Below are 20,331 nucleotides of genomic sequence, written 5' to 3'. Positions count from 1 at the left end.
CTCTGAGTAAGCAAGATATTCAACTAGATTTTAATCTGAGTGTTGCAGGATCAAACAGGATTCTACTGTGAAACTAGAAGATGATGACTGCCTGTAATATCTTGATTCTCTTCCCTCAGCAATACTTGACAAAAAGAATTACTATTATTTTTTTCCATTAGAAAGCATTTGCCAGCATAAATGTGCATAGACAATGCAATCCTTGTACTTCTACAAGTCATAGAGAGATGTATCTGGAACATCTCTTCTACAAAGAAAGGCTGAGGGAGCTGGGCTTGTTCAGCCTGCAGAAAAGAAGGCTCTGGGGAGACCTTTATGTGGCCCACTTGTACTGAAAAGAGAGCAGGAGTGGGAATGACTTTTTACATGATCTAATAGTGATAGGACAAGGGGAAATGGTTTTAAACAAAAAGAGGGGAGATATAGATTAGACATTAGGAAGAAATTTTTTCTCAGAAGGTGATGTGCTGGCAGAGGCTACCCAGAAAAGATGTGGATGCCCCATCCTTGGAGGCATTCAGGGCCAGGCTGGATGAGGCTCTAGGCAGCCTGAGCTGGTGGCTGGCAACCCTCCTCACAGCAGGGGCTTGGAACTAGATGGACTTTCAGGTCCCTTCCAACCCAAGCCATTCTGTGGTTCTGATTCAATGTTTTATGACATTTCAGCATATGAGGTACCAACATCTAATGAAAACTTCCCTGCTGCTGTACTTTTCAGTCTTCAACTGTCAAAAAGATCTGCATTCAGTTTCAGGTGTGCTTGCTTTCTTTGCTCCTTATTTGAGTAAGGGATCCTACTCCAGTTACTGCAACTTTTCTATCATTTAAAGCAAAGAAATACTATCATAATGCAACAGTTCTATAATCACTAAGAATTCTATTTTAAGGAGTATTAACACATGATCATACTTTGAGGATTGTATGTTTCTTTTCCCCAAACATTTTCATTACTTTGTAAACATTTTATTTGTGACAAGAAGTACAACATTAATCCATATCTGCAAGGATGAGATCAGACAGGAATGGGCACTTCTGCTATATTTAAAGGCAAAAATAGTTTAGACATTAACTTCAGAGACACAAGATCATAAAATCTCATGGTAGCATTACTTAGGATAATGATATTTTTATAAGTAATATCATTTCTTGTTATAGCTACCCAGTACAGTAAGTGTATGTATTAAAACCAATTTAAGAAATGAACAGGAGGAAGAACCACCCACAGCATATACTGTAAATCAATGAACCTAATCCTGACAGGTGCTGAGCAGTGAACCCTGATCAAGCTTTAGAAAATACTCATCTGGGAGACCAGCAGGATATCAGCATCTCTCAGTATCAGGCCAAATTCCATTAAATGCATGGTTGCATTTAGTGGTGATGACAGATATATGCATATAAACAAGCAGTGCTTACTAAATTACTAAAATAAGAAAATACATTATTAAAAATAATACCTGGTTCACAATTAATACTACCAGTAGGCACTACTGGACTAATGGCAAAGGGTAATAGACCCAATCCAGAACCTGGCAGAACCATTAGGAATATAAGTTTCTCATGGAAAAAAACATGTTGATATAAATGACATTTCATTAATTCTTACACTGCCAACTGCAATTTTTCTTTTAGCAAAAGGTGATGACCTTTCCTGATAGTCCTCCAAATTTAGGAATGGTGCAGCTGCTTCCAGTCTTACTAAAGACGGCCTAAACTTTATTACTCTCCTGATTAACACAAAACTGAATACTTCCTTGTAAACCAAACTTTTGCAACTCTCTATGGCAAGGTAAGAATTAAATATATGCAGTCACTTTGCATGCAGAGAATCAAGCTCTTCCAGAAAGACTATTTGTTCCCATTAAAACCCCAAGGTGTTGCAAGCTCTATTTATACATACTCTTTTTATCCACTTCACCACTGGGCACATGCTTGTAGTTAAAAAACAGAATAAAAATAAAATAACATAGAATTGTATAAATTGTATCATTTTTTTTAGCAGCCACTTGAGCAAGAATTTCTGAAGTATAACATTAGCACAATTCTGATGTGTTAATTTTCTCTATTGACTATAATTAAAATAGGCATTTTGTTTATTAAAAGAGCTTTTATTTTCTATGTTTTGCATATGATAGACTATAACAGTACTTACAGATCTCTTTGAAGGCTTTGCAAAGCATAGAAACTAGAACACTGATCAGTGCTATTTCTGATAAACATAAATATTAAGACTTCCTATTCAATATTGTTAACTAAAGATTTACTTTAAAAAAAATCCCAAAGACTAATTATTCTGAATATTCTAATTCTGATGTTGAGCACAAAAAGGTCAAAAAAGGAAGAAAGTAATTTCTGTGGCATTCAACAAGTTCTTGCACTACATAGCTAATTTCAGATTTCATATGAATTCATATTCATGTTAACTTCATATTACAGATTTTTCTTTTTAAGTGCAGATAATTAGAGAACTTGATCAGAAAACTTCTCGTAGTCAAAACTGAAGAGATCATCAGAGTGCATTTGCAGCATGCTTTTAAACTTGCATAGCTTATGACAGCTTCATGCAAACTTGCATTACAATTCATTAAGAATGATTTAAAGTGACACACTCAGAGAAAGTGAATCCCCAGATATCAAAAAGTCAATTTTGTATCTAGGGGTTGTTAGCTTTAATATTATTCAACTCCCCAAAACTTTTCCTCACTTGGGATTTCAATATATTTTCTACAGTGGAAAGAAACCAATTCCAATTCAAAATATTTTATTTCAGTATTCAGCTTTACGGTATTTTGACCCGAGAAAATATAGTGTGATAAAACAGAATGAATTTGTATTTTTGGATGCTGATAATCAAATTAAGAATCTATTTTAGGGGAGAAAATCCTTTTCTTTCATGGTGAAAATCATATAGGCAATATTTCACAGTCCACTTAGCAATAAAGGTAATCTTTTCACTATTTTAATTAATGTAATTTTTCATTTTCCAAAGATTATATTTGGAGAAATTGGTTATACTCCAGAACAATAATGTTAAAAACCACCAAGACAGCAGCCAAACAAAGCAAGAACTTTTAATAAGAGTGGTTAAGTAACTATAACAATTTTATTTGATTTGTGGGGGGAACTGCATGCTTTTCCCTTATCTTTGTCTCAGCAAGAGGTTAAAAAACACAGCCCTCCAAACCAAAGCTAAACTAGCACATATTGCAGCCTTCATCACTTACAGGTCTTGCAGCAGCCATCATTGTACGTCTGCACAATTCCTCCATTCTAGGAAAATAAAAGGAGAATATATCAAAAAAGACTGTGCCCAATGCTATAGTGGATAGTATCTCAAGGGATGCCATGTTTTAAAGATGTCCACCTAGTAAAAAATAATATAATCTAAATCAAGAGAATCTCACAGATACTCATCACATGAAGGCATAAAGGTTTGGTTCATATATTCTTCAGTTTTTAACACTGGAAATGAACTTGTCACTACTAATCTTACCTGATCCAATCTCCTTCAAATAAGTCACTTAGTTTCTACACACAGCTTTTTATATCATCTACTATCATCTATTTCTCCACCACTGAGATTCAGTCAGAAAGTTAAAAAAATTCATTCTTGTAACTTTACACGACTCTTATGCCAAGCAAAGAATAAGTTCCTAATAAAGAGCTATTTAGAACATTATATACGTACACATAAATACAGAGCTCTGAAACAGAACGTGAATTGCAGAACTTCACATCCATTGAAATGCTAAATTATTTTTCTCAAAGAATAATATTCTTATTTTTTTTCCAGAATTGTTTGTTAGAAATTAAAAATGCATCCAAGTGAAGAAGATATCCTTTGACCCAGGAAACTACCAACCTGTCAGCCTTGCCTCCGTACTGTGGAAGAAAATGGAACAGACCCTCCTGGAATCTATACTAAGGCACATAAAAGAGAGGGAGGTGATACGAGACAACCAGCACGACTTCACCAAGTGAAAGTCTTGCCAGTCTTGCCAGACCATTCTGGTGGTCTTCTATGATAGCATAACTGTGTCAGTGGACAAGGGAATAGATAATGAGCTATCAGGACTTCAGTAAGGCCTTTGACGTGGTTCCCATAATGTCCTTCCCTCCAAATTGGAAATGAATGGACTTGATGGGTGCAATGTTTGATGGATGAGAAACTCGTTGTGAGAGTGTGCCCAGAGAGTGGTGGTCAGTGGCTCAATGTCCACATGGAGATCAGTAATGAGAGCAGTCCCTCAGGGATCTGTACTGGGACTAGTGCTCTTTAATATCTTCATCAATGGCATTGACAGTGAGATCCAGTGCACCCTCAACAAGTTCGTGGATGACACCAAGCTGCATGGTGCGGTCACAGAATCATAGAATCACAAGGTTGGAAAGGATCTACAAGATCATCTATTCCAACTGTCCTCCCATTACCCTTGCTATCACAAGCCACTAAACTATATCTTGTAGCTCCTCATCCAGATGCCTCTTGAACACTGCCAGGGACGGCGACTCCACCACTTCCCTGGACAAGCCATTCCAGTGCCTGAGGACTCTCTGAGAGAAAAAGTTTTTCCTTATGTCTAATCTAAATCTCCTTCGGCACAACTTGTGGCCATTTCCTCAGGTCCTGCTTGTTGCCTGGGAGAAGAGGCCAAACCCCTCCTCATCACAACCTCCCTTCAGGAAGTTGTAGAGTGCAATGATGTCTCTCCCCTGAACCTCCTCATCTCCAGACTAAACAATCCCAGCTCCCTCAGCCACTCCTCATAGGATTTGTGTTCCAGACCCCTCACCAGTTTTGTTGCCCTTCTCTGGACATGTTCCAGGGCCTCAATGTCTTTACTGTAGTGAGGGGCCCAAAACTGAACACAATACTCAAGGTGCGGCCTCACCAATGCCGAGTACAGAGGGATGATCACCTCCCTGCTCCTGCTGGCCACACTATTTCTAATGCAGGCCAGGATGGCATTGGCCCTCTTGGCCACCTGGGCACACTGTCGGCTCATGTTCAGCCAAGCATCAACCAACACCCCCAGGTCCCTTTCCTCTTCACAGTCGTCCAGCCACTCAGTTCCAAGCCTATAGTGCTGCATGGGGTTGTTGTGGCCAAAGTGCAGGACCGAGAACCTGGCCTTGTTGAACCTCATCCCATTTACCTCAGCCCAGTGATCCAGCCTATCTAGATCTCTCTGAAGGGCCTCCCTACTCTCAGGCAGAAAACATGCCCAAGGGATGGGAAGCCGTTCAGAGACACCTTGATCAGCTTGAACAGTGAGCCCAGGCAAACCTCATGAGATTCAACAAAACCAAGTGCAAGGTCTCATACCAGAGGTGCTGCAATCCCCATTATCAGTACAAGCTGAAAGGATGGATCACAGCCCTGCCAAAGAGACTTGATGGTACTGGTGAATGGCAAGCTGGACATGAGCCAGCAGCGTTGTCCTTGCAGCCCAGAAAGTCAACCGTATCCTGGGCTGCATCAAAAGCAACATGGTCAGCAGGTTGAGGGAGGTAAACCTGCCCCTCTGCTCTGTGCTGATGAGACCTCACTTGGAGTACTGCATCCAGATGTGGAGTCCTCAGTGCAGGAAAGATGTGGATCTGTTAGAATATGTTCAGAGGGTCATAAAACTGATCCAAGGGGTGGAACATCTCCCCTTTGAGCGCAGGCAGAGAGCTGGGGCTGTTGAGCCAGAAGAAAAGGCTCCAGGGAGATATGATAGTGGCCCTTCAGTATATAAAAGAGGGCTATAAGGAAGAGGAGGACAGAGGTTTTAGCAGGGTCTGCTGAGACAGGACAAGGGAATATTGTTTCAAATCATAAGAGGGGAGATTTAGATTGGATATAAGGAAGAAGCTTTTTATAATAAGGATAGTGAGGCACTGGAACAGGTTGCCCAGAGAGATGGTGGATGCCTCATCCTTGGAGACATCCAAGGTCAGGCTGGATGGGGTTCTGAACAACTTGATCTAGCTGTAAGTGTCCCAGTTCACTGCAGGGCAGTTGGACTAGATGACCTTTAAAAGGTCCCTTCCAACTCAAACTATTGGTACTTACCTTTTCCACATTTGTTGATTGTTTTTTGTTTGTTTTAATAATTTATATATATAGCATGCCACAACTGCAAGAATTAGAATTATGAGAAGTATTACAAAGTTAGAGAAGTAATAAAATGGAAGTAAAAATTTCTGAAGTAAATTTGTAATGTACATGAAGAATTCACATTCTTCTAAACAGCTTAAATGGATGTGCCAAATTTGCATTTTTAGATATATGGTATAGGTATAGGTACCCTTTCAAGTATGATAGACGTTTTCTTTAATGTATTGTATCCTGATGTTTACCTTAAGGGATAATTAAGTTTATATACACAGTCAGCCTTCTAATCCTTGTATTTAAGGAATTTTTAATGTGGCCTACATTTACAAGATTTCTGAATGGCTCCATCCAATTTATTTAATATATACGTACTACATCTTCTCAAAATATTATTCTGAAGCAAAGTAGTACATAGTGATTAGCACTTTATACAACAGTATCTCAAGTACAATTCCAGTTCGACAATATTTTAAATGCAGTCAATATTGATGCCTGAAAAGAGTTTCTGCACTCCTCACAGATATTGTTAGCCAAAATGCAAACAGAAAACTAGAAAACAAGACTGTAAATTTATCACTTACATCTTACTTACCACTTTTTTTTAAGCTTAATGAAAACACATGAAGCATATGCGCTCTTTCAAGTGTGTCCATACTGACACATGAGTTATTGTTACTCACCTCAGCCAAAGTACAAACCTTTGTGCACTCAGTGTCATTGAAAGGGGGGCAGACCACACCAGAGCCCACTATCATAGCCCCCAACACAGTCTTTGCACACGTGTAGTTTGTGCAGTTGGATATCCAGGTACTGCCTTCCTGAATGCATAATACAAAACCACTGTCAGCAAAGGCAACACAGTTCAGCTGTATCTCAGCTCAAATGTCTGTAAAAGTAATGCCTGGATGCTGCAGGTACATGCTGGAGTGTGAGGTTTGTTGAAACCTGTCCACACCAGTGGAGGGAAGGCCATCCTGTAACTGCAACAGTGGCTCCTACCTGGAGATATTAAGTGTACTAGAGTGGGTCTGCATCAGAAAAAAAGAGCTTATGCTTTATTTTGCCCTAAAGGCTCTAAAATCAATGGGAAGGATGAAGCAAGGTATGGTGACACATAAATTCTTTGTATGTGGTTGCTGGAGTGTACCATCAGGATCCTGAATCCCAGTGATCCAGTTTGAACACTTGCTTACTCTAGAATTCACAGTGGGGAGAAGAGAGGCCATGGGAAGAGAGGGACACAGGAGTCCTGAGGTGGATCCAGAAGCACAAAAGTATTCCTAGGTCATCTAAATCATAGCATATGACTTAGAGCTACAATTAGATCTCTGTTTTGCACTTACTGGCATTAAGTAAATGCTGACATTCACCCATCTTCGTGGAAGATAATTACAACCAATAAAGCAAAACATGGTATTCATCTACTGTGAAATGGCAAGTCTAAAAATACACCTTTTCCCTATTATGTAATTTACCACAGACAGCTGCTAGTTGCATAACAACACCAAGGAAGTTTGAAGCAAGACTCACACAAGGAAGTGACTGTCAGACTCCTGTGTTTATCACATCATTACACTTATTTTCTGTCCCTCTCCAGAGGTACTTACCTCATACACAATTCGTGTGCCATTCTCAGTAAGAAAAGAACAGGACACATTTTGACAGGTACCACAGCAACTATGGTGACTGGAGGAAGGAATATACAACTGATGCTGAAAGAAAACGAAAATCAAAAAACAAACAAACAAAAAAAAAGAGGTCGCTTTAAATATACATATACATATATATATAGTATATGAAAAATCATTGAACTCTGAAAATAACAATACCTAAATGAACAATGATATATGGATGGATGGATATATTCATGTACACTACTAAAAAGCACTTAAAAGACGCTGTTAAGTTTTTAAGCTCTTGCTGAGCAAACTGGACTAGCAAAAATGTCCACCTTCTGATTTTTATTTTAAATGTGAAGTTTTATTCATAAACTGCATAATCCCTCTGTTTTAAGAATACTTACTGCTTCACACTGCTGGGAACAGTTCACTGTCGTAAAATGCATGGCATTGTATCCTGTGTTCTGATCTTTTTCTCGTAAACATTGCACAGTGTAACAAAGGTCTCCATCCAAGTACTGAATCACTGATTGTCCAGGATTCAGTACGGTTACCTCTTGGAAGATGCACACATCATCCTTCTCTAACACCAAAAGGAAAAGATATTATGAGAGAAAAAAAAAAATCATCAAGCAAATTAACAGAAATGCTGTGAGGACAGAAGTAAGGCAAAGTCCTACACACTGCAAAAACCTTCCAAGTTTTAGACTTGATCAGCGTGGTATAAATTAACAAACAGGAAGAGAAGGTGAGGGTGTAATTCAGCTCAAGAAAACACTAAAAAATGCATATCTGCCTAAAATTCATAATGTTCCTTCTTTGGAAGTTAAAAAAAAAAAATGTTGTTCTTAGTTTTTACAGAGTTGTAATATTTAAGATCAGACCACTTACATTTCATGAGTTATTCTGCAATATAACCTTTCTGTCAACTAAAAAAGTATTCTTACAATTAATTGTGAGACATTAATATGTTCAAGCCATTATGTAAATCTGTGTTTTGTTCCTAGAGGCAGTTTAGGTTGAGCTACAGTTGGGCATGAAAAATGCCTCACATGCTTTTGAGCACCATATGGGTGAAATCTCCTCCACACAAGGTTGCTGAGTTATGGAAATGAGCAGTCTCAAAACTGGTCACATACCCTCATGCTGGCTTATTGAGATCAATAGTGCACATGGATGGGTGGATAGATGGATTCATAGATAGATAGACAGATAGCATGGACACTGTTAATACCCTCCAATGCCTCACACTGTAAGCCACAAAACTGATGAGTTAGTAGAGAAAGCATAATAATAAAAAATGAGAGTATAATTATTTATCTACATAGATTGTTTACATTTGAGGTGACAATGGCCCTGTTTTGGCTTTCTTTGCATGCCTTTTTTAGTTTAATCTAAAACCAAGCAGATCTGAATAATAAAAAGTTACCACAAATGTAGTGAGTGCATCCACAAGCGCTGGAAATACTACTATCTATTTTTTGAACTTCTCCCTGAGTATAAAAAGACAAAAAAAAAAAAAAAAAAAGTTTGAAAAGATACACACAAATAAATGTAAAGCTAAGAAGAGAGATTTTCTCTAAAAAGTTAAATTTTAGTCTTCATCACTTCTACCTCTTCTTCCATAAAAGAGAAAAATTGCAGTGACCTCAAGAAAAAATAACCACACACACAGTGAAATTTCCTCAAGGAACATTTAACAATACTGTGCAGAAACCTGGAGTTTCATGCCATGCAGCTTCATGCCTGAGCTGGGGGCTGGTGGGCCCCCTTACAACTAATTTAACAAAGAATGGAAAGGGAGGAGTAAAAACATGGACCACTATTCAAAATACATTTAAAGGACAGTTCTTACCAATTTGCAAGTCCTTGTAGTAATATTTTCACAACTACATTCTGCGAAGAGAACAAGAAAAGCATGTTAGTCAGTTAGCTAATTGCTAGCTTTTATTAACAGCAGTGACTAAAGAATGAAGTAATTACCACAGTGCCATTCTGGACAACACTGCCCAGGTACTTTTTCCTTCACAACCATCATGTCATCTGTGCAATTCATAGGAGGCTCAGGACAAAAATTTTCATCACAAACTAAATAGGGAGGAAAGACAGATATCAAAATTTTACTCAAATTTCATTTGAACTTTCCAGTTTATATTTCTTCTGATAAACCATTGCAAAAATAAGGACATTTTTTGGATACTTTTTTTTCTTTTTTTCTGTGTGTCTTAAGTATCTCAGTCATATTTGGAACTGAAAAATAAACAAGGATTTTCAAAAATGCCAGCAGTTGCCTTAGAGAAGTTTTAAATTTAGAGAAACCACTAAGTTGCAACCACTTAATACTCCTTCATCAGAGTGACTTGGGCTAGTAACAAGCACCAAAGACAACTAAAATCACACCTTTTAGAAAAACAGAATTATTTTTTTCTCTAAACTTTGCTGCAAAGCTTAGAGAAAAAAAAACTACTTAAACTGAATTTCCATAAAGTAATGGGGAACAGCTTTTGCCCTAGAATGACTTTAATAACAGCACATATCATTAATAACATCCTGTATCATTGAAGAGATTTACTGGGACTCTGAAAGAAGTCTACATAGTAAGATCTACTTTTCTAGCTTTGAGAAATTGGGAAAAACAGTGACAAAAGCCTTTGCATACTTTCACCTTTGTGGAAGTACCAGAGAAGGAAAGGACCCAAAGGTGAAACCACCTGAAGTAAAAATCAGCAAGCTCCAAACCTACTGGAAGACTCCATAATAAATTGAAATAACCCAGAGACTGTAAAAGGACAAGAGTTAATTCAGGAATACCTCACTGATCTAAATTAAGCAGTTACTGACGTTACTTAAGAATACATAGTACAGTCTCTGTGTTGTATAAGGCTAGCAAAATGGCTACATTACACTGCAAATATTTTTCTTGGTCTGCTTACTGTTTGAATACTAATCAGACCAGTAGTATTTGAAACCCATGGCCTAGTCCTTCACCTGAAAGTCAGCAGTGTGAAGAAAGTGCCCAAACACTAATGAAGAGGACAACAGAGGTGTAACATATTTTACTGCAGATGTTTTTAGTATGTGGATGCTTATGAACAGTTGTATATTTATACACTGAGGATGGGATTCAGACCCAGATTAATATATCAGTATCTAGATCTCCATGAAAGTAGCTATGTACTGTTTGGTGAGGTACATAAACTCTTCAGACTCTACTGACTGTGCTGGCTAGACTACCATTGAATGTACCAATAACTTTAAATCCACCTCAAAAGTAGACACCCTAATTTAGAGTATTTAGTCTCTAGACGAAGCCCACCCTAAATGCTGCACCAAAGAGATGTCCACACACACTGTCATTTTACTAAATTTGGTAACAGACTGTATTAATAGTTACACTCACCACAATAGTAATGAGGACAACAGTAATGTATGGTGTGAAGGTCTACGGTGAGAATTTCCCCTTCATTACACAAGGGAACAGGCTCAATGCAGGATTCACAAACTAAATTAAAAATAACCAGTTATTTATAAACTTTAGAAAGTTTGCACATGCAAGTTTTCTTTAATGTGACAAGTCATGCCTATATGGATAATAGAGTTTTTATGGATTGACATTCAAAACTAGAAATATAACACTAGTGCATGCTCTTAGGTGTCAGAACTTACCCTAATAGTTAGTTTAGTGTTAAAGAACCACCGAGTCTCAGCTCAGCAATTCATGATATATCACTGACTGCATAGATCATATAATTCAATTGTGAAGACCAGTGTCTGTTAACAATATTATTTTGCAGAGCAAACATGATGTTAAAAATGATGTTGGAAATGTAAGATCTCAAAACACAAGAGTAATTCATGCTCCAGACAGCCTGGCTTGTGTAAACTCCCACTGGCATCTCAAGGAATTCCTGGTTTAAGTTACTGTATTTAAAAATACAGATTGTACTTAACTATTCCTCAGTTACCTACCACAGAGATAAGAGAAACAGCAGGGATCTTCCAGTTTTGCTTCAACAATAAATTGGTCTTCTCTGCAGTCCAGCTGAGAAGAATTGAAACAAACTGAAGGATCACATTCTGTAAGAGATGAAATAGTATGTTAAGAAGAGTCTCAGAAACAATGCTAAAAAAGATAAATAAAACGTATTCTTCTTTCCCTTAGTCAAAAAAAAAAAAAAAAATAGTCAAAGAAAGAAAAGAAGCAGACTGTTAAACCAGAAGTAACACAAAACACAAATAATAAAGTATTGAAGAATCTGAAAAAGATATATCATTCCCTGGTGTTATTTAGTGTCCCACTGTGCTGAAAATTGGAACAACTTGTAAAATGAAGTTTCTTACAACAGACATTACAAGATTGGAAAGTGTTGAACAAATTGACTTTTCATGTTTCCCTTACCACATCGGTATTGTGGACAGCAGGACAGGGGGCTGTAGCCTACAATCAGTTTTTCACTGCGTTTGCATGTTGGAATAATAGCATCACACAGTGACATGTTACATTCTGCAGAAGAAAAAACAAATTGTTTTCATGTATTTGAAACCTACAGCAACCATGTCAGCTTACAGCACATCACCATGTAGGCCTCCCAGTTTAACCCAGGGCTGGTACAGCTCCATTCAGTGCCACTGTGCAAGCAAAGTTAAATTCTTCCCAGAGCAGGTATTTACTTGCCCTGCTTCCACAGATGACAAGTTTTCCTGAACAAATCAACAACACAGTGTCAGTTACAGGTAGCTGAGGAGCAAAAATACCAGATCAGCTGGACCATTTGTTCTTTCTCCCTGAAGATGTTTTTAAAAAGTAAATATCTTCTGCTTAATGTTTTAGCAGTAATAAGCATATTCCTTTTGCTGAGAACTATGGCTATATTGAATATTAGTAGTCAGTGATCACCTCACAGAGTGCTGCTTTCTGAGATACAGAAGAATGGCACTTCTTGTCAGAGGGCAATTCACTTAACCCCAAGGCACTCATAAGATTGCAATAAGCTCTGGTAACTGCCCTAACTACCAAGCTACTGCTGTCATTGAGTATTTCTCGATTTCTTTTGAAATCCTTCAGAAGAGCTTAAAAATTCATTTTGAACAGAAATCTTGTTTCATTAGTAGACTTGGAATAACTAAATTTCGATTTCATTGAGTTAGTTCTTAAAAGAAAAGTGACAGTATTGATCCAACCAGCCACAATTGCCTAAATATCACCTCTCAGAAATGTCACCTTGAACCCTGTCAAAAAAGAAACCTTTGCTGATAAGTACCAAGCATTTAATTTACACTTCTGTAACTGAAAATACATGTGGCGTACCACAAACTTTTTTTGGACAGCAATCCTCTACTTCCATGACAAGCACAATCATTTCTCCTTCTCTTTCACAAGCTGGTGGTGGATCCTCATTGCATTCAGGTTCTACAGCAACAATACTTCCATTTTCTAAGCAGCTGTATATGCAACAGCCCCTCATGGACCCATTCCAGATCTCCCCAGCAGAGCGGGGTTGTCCTCTGTTATCTGTACATGCTGAGAGAAAAATGTTACATCCCTTTGACAAGTGGAGAGTAAGTCTGCAAGCAACAACACATTTGTTTGTTATCTAGGTGACCTTACTGCTTAAAATAAGAGCACTTCAGAGCACTATGACGAATCAAGAAAAGATGATATTAAACAAATGCTTTTTTATGGGTGAAAATAGTCAACGGATACAGGGAAAATAAGCTGCCCCTGCTACTCCTTCTTGAGTACTCTAGGAAAGAAAGCCTGGGAACTATGGAAGAATGACCATTATTTTTCTCCTGCAGAATTAAATCAGGTTAAAGATCAAGATGTTGCTTGAGATAAAAGCTAGGCTCTGTAGAATAGAGCTATACTGGATTCACACTTCTGAAGTCTGACATAGAATTTAAACATTGCTTGCCCTGATCTGTAGTTAATATTAGCAGATATTGGCAAACCCCCTCTGTCCTAGTGCACTTACTACATTTTTCTTCTGGAATACAGAGATCTGAGTCTGTTCTATGTAGAACAGTGCCACTTTTACACACACAGTCTTCCCTTAAATAAGAACATGGAGAATCTTCATACAACCACTTATTCAAGCATGTCTTGGCTTCACAGGGTTTCACACAAGGCTGGTATTCCTTGCCCTCAGGACAACTCAGTGCTGCAAGTCATAAAAAGGAAACTGAGTATTGACTTTTCAGAATTTCACTGGATAAACAAGTAGTAGGAACAAGAAAGTGTATCATAGAAAGCATACATTTATATATTTAGTGGTACTTTAGTTAAGCTACTCATTCAATCAAGATTAAAATTCATGACACTAGTGATAAATCTCAAGAACCTGTACCATGCCTTACTAATGCTGTGATAGAATGAGACAGTACTTCTAAGAACAGTAAAAAAATGCATTTTTCTTAACTCATCACTGAACACTGCAGCAGTATAAAGTCACATTAGGATATGGAACATTGCTGTCTGCTTACGACAATAATCAGGTGTCCTCCATTTAATGCAGATATTGTGCTTGTTGCATAAAGCTACATAGGCAGAAAGTGCATCACACTCATAATTCCAAAAATAAGTACTGTTGATCCACATCTTCTCACAAAATTCCTGTGGTGAAACCTAGGAACACATTTTAACTGAGAATTAACAAGTAGAAGAGCTTTCTGTAATTAAAATTAATCATTAATTACAAGAAATAATACAACTACAGGGAAATAAAATCAAAATTATTATCTGAAATATATATATATATATTTTCAGAATATTCATTCTGCAGTACTTAATCTGCCAGAATTTATTATTCTCCTTAACGTATATGAAAGAAAACCAACTTCTTAATGGATGAACCAAGTGCTTAGCAATTTCTATGCTATGTCAGATTTTGTTATAGACCAGGAAAATATGTAATTTCATTGTACCTGAGGCTATGAGAGTTCTCCTGGAAACATAAATGAAGTATGATTTCTGACTATTCAGATTAAATTATTTCATAATTAGATATGTTCAAACAATTACGAAAAGCATACTGCTAGCCACTGGTGGTATTCTACCTTCTTGATTCCAAACTGCTTACCACTGTTCTTTCCCTCCATCATTCCCTCCCATTTTGTTTCTGTGGTAGATAGCTCTAAAATCTCTTTAACCCATTTCTTTAGGAAGAATTTTCTATTTTATTTGTAACTGGGAAAAATGAAGAGTGAGTTTGAGAGTTTGAAGGAAGGGGTTCAGCTGCTTGCAATGCCTGTAGCAACATTTGTCTGGGATGAAACCACAGAGTGTTGCAAAGCAAAACCAGGTCGGAAAAATAGAATAGTTAGAAATGAATAGGAAATTTGTAAATGTCCATCTCTAGGAAAGAAAGGGTCATTTGAATAAATAATCCTTTTTATTCTGAATTAAGTGGGAAAAGTAGGAAAGTCAGTCACTCCTGAACAAGATGGGATTTCTCATTTCACATTGCTGGCAGGTGGTGTGTTGCACTGGCTACCTCTGGTGGTAGCCTGTGTGCAAGAGCTACATCCTCATTTGAAAGCACAGTTTCCAAAAATAAATTATTATGATTTCTGTTAGAAAAGCTACAAAACTGTCAACATAATAGCAACTACATCAGAAGTGGGACTGTAACTAGTGCAATCAGTCTCAGACTGCATGAGTTGCTGTTATATACAGAAAAAGCGTGAGGCTTCCATTTCTAGTGACTGTTGTCAAGCTTTTCTTAAAAATATCTTTAGGAACACGCCTGCATCGAGATAATGACCTGTTGCCACTCCTGTGAGCTCTGCCTACTCAGTGATTTAAGAAACAGCATAATAGCACAGAGATCCACATAAACGCCTGTTTCATTTTACGTAACAAAAACTGAATAACGAAGATGATAGAGGGCCTGGAGCATCTCCCATATGAGGAAGGGCTGAGTAACCTGGGACTGTTCAGCGTGGGGAAAAGAAGACTGAGGGGATCTGATTAATGTTTATAAACCTCTATAGGGAAGTGGGAGGCAAATGGATGATGCCAGGCTCTTCTCAGTGGTGTGTAGTGATAGGACAAGGAGCAATGGCTTAAAACTTGAACACAAGAAGTTCCATTAAAAACATGCAGAAGTTCTTTACAGTAAGGGTGACAGAACAGTGGAACAGGTTGCCCAGAGAGGCTGTGAAGTCTCCTTCTCTGCAGATATTCATGACCCATGTGGATGCCTACCTCTGTGACCTATTCTAGGGTACCAGCTTTAGCAGGGGGGTTGGATTCAGTGATCTCTTGAGGTCCCTTCCAACCCCTGTGATTCTGTTATTCTGTGTTTATTTACAATGGACAGCATGACAAAAATATTTATTAAAGCCATTCATCCTGTTGTGAACTCATGAAAATAAGCATAACATAAAAAAGTCTGCATATCTCTCACTATCATATCTATTTAATTTGCACCTGGAATTTCTCTGTACTCACTTTATTGTGACAATGGATGAAAACACTTTTGTTTAACAGTTCCATGCAGTATGTGCAGTTATCTTCAGTACAGTTTCTTACTGGCCTCCTAGTTGTTACATCAAGGGATTTCTCAATTTCCCAGCTCTTAATGAACACTTCAATTTCCTCCATATTTGTAATTATGGTTCTGTTTTGCATTTTCAGGTCATCAGTAGGATCTCCATTACACACCCCTGGAAAGAGAGTGTCATGTTCAAAGCAAAAAAAAAAAAAAAAAAAAAGAACCAACAGAACATGGCATATTACTTCCTTTGACAAAGAAATGCACATTTAATAAGGTAAGAGTAACAGTTCATCAAGTTCTTGTGTGAGACTTAGCATCTGAATTTGTAAGTCTAAGCAGCTACATGTCCACAGTAGTTTCAATTGTATACTTGTGGTTTTATTATCGTCTCAGTAAAATGAGCAGACCGTGCAATACAAGTAATAATACTTTTCTCAGCAATGAATAAAGTTTTAAGAAAAACTGTTACCAAAAGGTGCTGCTGAGGGTGGGAAATTCACTGACATGGCACCAGATTCTGTTACTGTTCTACTGAACAGCAGCCAGCTGCATGGGAGTTAGTGAAGGTGGCTTTCAAAACAACTGTACATTGCTGACTTCATTCAGTCTTAACTGGACATTCTAAATGCAAGAAATAGTGAAAGGAGCCTTTTGAAGACCAAACTACTTTTTTAATTGAAAATGTTTTTCCTTATTTATTTATTAATGCAAGAGTAGTAAAAACAAAACAAAACAAAACAAAAAAATGGATGCCTGGCATCCATTGTCTACCTACATTACAGATTGTATTTAGTTAATTCATTGATGGAAATAGAAACCTCCAATAAATACATAAGAAGTCAATAGCATTGATACTTTAATCTTCACAACAGTGTATCACATCCCAGAGATCAGCCAGCATTTCTGTTGCTTTTTTCTACTTTTTTGCATAGCATTTGCTGTCTCTGACAGCATCTTAGTTATCCCTTTCTCCTGTTATCATTGAAATATACTCTCACTACTTGACCTTCTTCAGTAGTCATTTCTCCATAGAAAATGTTTCCCTTTTCTTTGTTTTCAATGATATTCATAAAAAAGGGCAGAGATGAGTACAGTTTTAAGTTAATTAAATACAATGTACAGACCATTACTTTGAAAAATACTTTGTTAGGAAGCATTGCTTTCACACAGAATTATCGTTTTACTATTGTTAATTAACAGAATTTCAAAAGCCCACCTCAAATAGAATTGTTAGTGTAATTACTAGAAGTCACAAGAGTCATAGGGATAACAGATCACAAAAATGAACACAGAAATGAGGTGTAAATGTTGAATATAAAAACAATTAATTGCCACCATGGTCTCACCACAAAGTCCTTCTGTCTTTATTGATGTGTTAGAGTGCAATCCGTACTGTATATCTATGATGCCTGTAATGTGAGCCCACTTGATGCTAATACCAGCTGGAGTATTAATGACATACATTGCACCAGTATCCTGTATACTCAGTCCTTCTTTTGAAAATGGTAATGATGGTATTACAGAATCCACTACTACCTAAAATAAATCAAATACAAGCTTCAGGGATAAAAACAGATTGCAAAGATGTATTTTATATGATGTCTTCACATCAAATAGCAAAAGAGATTTTTACAGCCTCTGCCATATGCTGTGTCAGTAATTGCTGTGCTTAAATCACAGCATTTCTTGTCTGTGACACTGTAACTGCAGATGAAATAGGCATGAGAAAAAAAAATGATATGGAAATCTTTTCAAATTAAGCAGTATCCCATACTTATCCCATATCATTTGGTTAAAATAAAAAAAAATCTCATCTCAGTTATTCAAAGTTACCTATTCTAATCTGTTATTGTCCAACGTAAATGACAGCTTAAATATTTATTACATATTGAAAAGCTTCTGTTCTGTTTGATGTTATCTGGAAATACATTATCTAGTATGAATGCTTCTGTAGCTTTAAAAAATCTTTAATATCTTGAAACACTTTGAAATATCATACAAGTGGCAGGCAAGTAAATCTGAGTATCAGAAACATTGTTTTTTCTCCTAGCATATCATCATATCATATCATCAGCAATCACTGCGAATGTGAACTGCAGAAGGGATTCTATCACTCTAAGTCTGACCTACAGCATTCTACAGTACAACAGCACTACAATTATCTCTTTAGTGTATGCGTGCTATATATTGGTGACATACACTTACTTTTCTTTCTAAACGGTTGATAAGTAGTTCAGATGTTTGTGTTGTTACATTTAATTTCTTAAAACAGAGCCCTGAAGTGCTTGCAGGAGGAACCTTGAAAGAAAAGTAATGAACAAGTTTGGTTACAGTTTTTGAGGAGGAAGGGAATTATTTCCATAGGTGTAATATTAACACAAATTATAATTAGTAAAAGAAAAAAAAGCACTTACTATTTTTCTTATTGAATTTGCACTCTGGAAAACATTGAAAAGTAGATTAGAAATGCAATGATAACTGTCAGAATTCTTATTCTGACAAAGTGAGTGTTTTCTTTGTGTTTAAACGTTTTTCTACAACTGCTTTCCTAATGAAACTAATATAAAACTAATTAAACTCAATATATTTATTATAAATAATAAAAAATAATTTGCATAATGTATCTTCTAATGAACTATTTTTAGAAACCAATGCATTTTTGTCAACTGTTATACCCCTAACACAATAATTCCAAGCACTACTATAATTACCAAGGAAATGCAAGTTTCTTACCTGATTAGCGGGACACTTTTCAATATGAGCAACAATAATTTCTCCCGGTAGCTTGACTAAAACATAAGAAGCCATGTTACAGAGGGCTATGTTGTTTCCATCAAATGTAATAACACTCAGTTCAGACAGAACAGAACACTGACCTAAAAAAGAAGTGTCATTTAATGAGGCTACCACAAAACATAATATTAGGCATTTCTAAAAATGTTCAGTTTGACAAATACTTTCATATGAAGTGCTTTCATATAAGATACTTTCATATATATGTCTAGATGGCATTGTTCTGCAGACAGCATACTGAGCCACAAGGAGAAGCACCTTATGTTACTCTGTGGAAAACAGCTTAGCCGAGTGCTTTGCTCCCTGGGAAGTTTAAATTCATGAAAAATTAACTTATTACAGTGTTTCACAGGTAAGAATAATGAATTTCTACATTGTCAGATTACATGACAATGCATTAATTAATTTAATGACAATGTAATTAAATTAAATACAGACAAATATTTGATGTGCTGTTAGCAAGAGATGTACCCATTTTATCTCAAGATGAATATTAAAAAATATTATATAAGTTTCAGAAATGCTGCAGTTTTTAATATAATTTCTCTTTGAACTCCTGGTACTCTAGGCAGAAAGTCTGCTCCCAGTCTCTACAGTTTCTAAATGTCAGTAATAACTCCTTCTAGAGCTGAGTGAAATCTGGAGGTTCTTTCATGAAAGGCTACTATTTTATTTGTATTCTTCCTCAAAATGCTGACGTACAAATGTTTTCTAATGATACATATTCTGAAGATTTTCATCTGAAAATGTTGATATTCATGTTGCAGTTCTAATTTCAGTGTTTTTGTTTGAAACAAACTCGACTCCTGAATGTTAATTCAAAGATACCAAAGCATTTACTATATTTCATTGTGTTCTGCTGATGAGACCCAAGTCATCTCCTTTAAATTAATTTCTATATTCAACATTATCTGTCCACTGTAATAGTCTCTTAGTTTATCACCTAAAATTTACATATTAAGGCTCTATGTTGTAAGTATTTATAAATAAAAGTGACTTACAAGGACATTCCCATTCTGGGCAACAACTATCATTATTAACTTGAACTGGCATTCCTCGAAAACCACAGTCTGGCTTCTGCACATCCTTAAGGCAGTTCTTTGAAAGGTTGTATAACATCCAGCTCGTATGAACACATACATACTGGCTACATTTGTCGACAGGTTCAAGGTATCTTGGCTTTCGTATAAGAAAAAAACAACCAGAATCAACTTTACACTCATTGTACTAACGAACCATTAACAATTCTTCACTAGTTCATGCTCTGCTCTGAGACAGAATTAAAGCATCTATGTGACCCCTCGTATGTACCTGTCATTGG

The 20,331-nt window shown here is 36.8% G+C and overlaps 1 protein-coding gene across 2 annotated transcripts in view; it reads right to left on the bottom strand.

The window, feature by feature from the left end:
- The window catches only part of OTOGL (otogelin-like), a 101,144-nt gene that overhangs the window by 5,112 nt on the left and 75,701 nt on the right, over positions 1 to 20,331 (bottom strand). The window contains exons 38-57 of one of the 2 annotated variants that reach the window (XM_046898971.1): positions 20,012 to 20,189; positions 18,951 to 19,093; positions 18,632 to 18,655; positions 18,423 to 18,515; positions 17,564 to 17,753; positions 16,172 to 16,386; positions 14,203 to 14,344; positions 13,695 to 13,880; positions 13,028 to 13,240; positions 12,119 to 12,223; positions 11,689 to 11,796; positions 11,120 to 11,221; positions 9,703 to 9,807; positions 9,575 to 9,615; positions 9,149 to 9,212; positions 8,124 to 8,302; positions 7,708 to 7,812; positions 6,799 to 6,918; positions 3,225 to 3,270; positions 1,458 to 1,529 (exon numbers count right to left, since the gene is read on the bottom strand). In XM_046898971.1, coding sequence (XP_046754927.1) covers positions 1,458 to 1,529; positions 3,225 to 3,270; positions 6,799 to 6,918; positions 7,708 to 7,812; positions 8,124 to 8,302; positions 9,149 to 9,212; positions 9,575 to 9,615; positions 9,703 to 9,807; positions 11,120 to 11,221; positions 11,689 to 11,796; positions 12,119 to 12,223; positions 13,028 to 13,240; positions 13,695 to 13,880; positions 14,203 to 14,344; positions 16,172 to 16,386; positions 17,564 to 17,753; positions 18,423 to 18,515; positions 18,632 to 18,655; positions 18,951 to 19,093; positions 20,012 to 20,189 — 2,431 coding nt within the window. The remainder of the gene's footprint in view (positions 1 to 1,457; positions 1,530 to 3,224; positions 3,271 to 6,798; positions 6,919 to 7,707; positions 7,813 to 8,123; positions 8,303 to 9,148; positions 9,213 to 9,574; positions 9,616 to 9,702; positions 9,808 to 11,119; positions 11,222 to 11,688; positions 11,797 to 12,118; positions 12,224 to 13,027; positions 13,241 to 13,694; positions 13,881 to 14,202; positions 14,345 to 16,171; positions 16,387 to 17,563; positions 17,754 to 18,422; positions 18,516 to 18,631; positions 18,656 to 18,950; positions 19,094 to 20,011; positions 20,190 to 20,331) is intronic. The other variant, XM_015283301.4, reaches the window with a different exon arrangement.

The sequence above is a fragment of the Gallus gallus genome, chromosome 1 (assembly GCF_016699485.2).
Source record: "Gallus gallus isolate bGalGal1 chromosome 1, bGalGal1.mat.broiler.GRCg7b, whole genome shotgun sequence".
Lineage (NCBI taxonomy): Eukaryota > Metazoa > Chordata > Aves > Galliformes > Phasianidae > Gallus > Gallus gallus.
The sequence above is the reverse complement of the archived record's forward strand: the minus strand, read 5'-3'. Positions and strand labels throughout refer to the sequence as shown.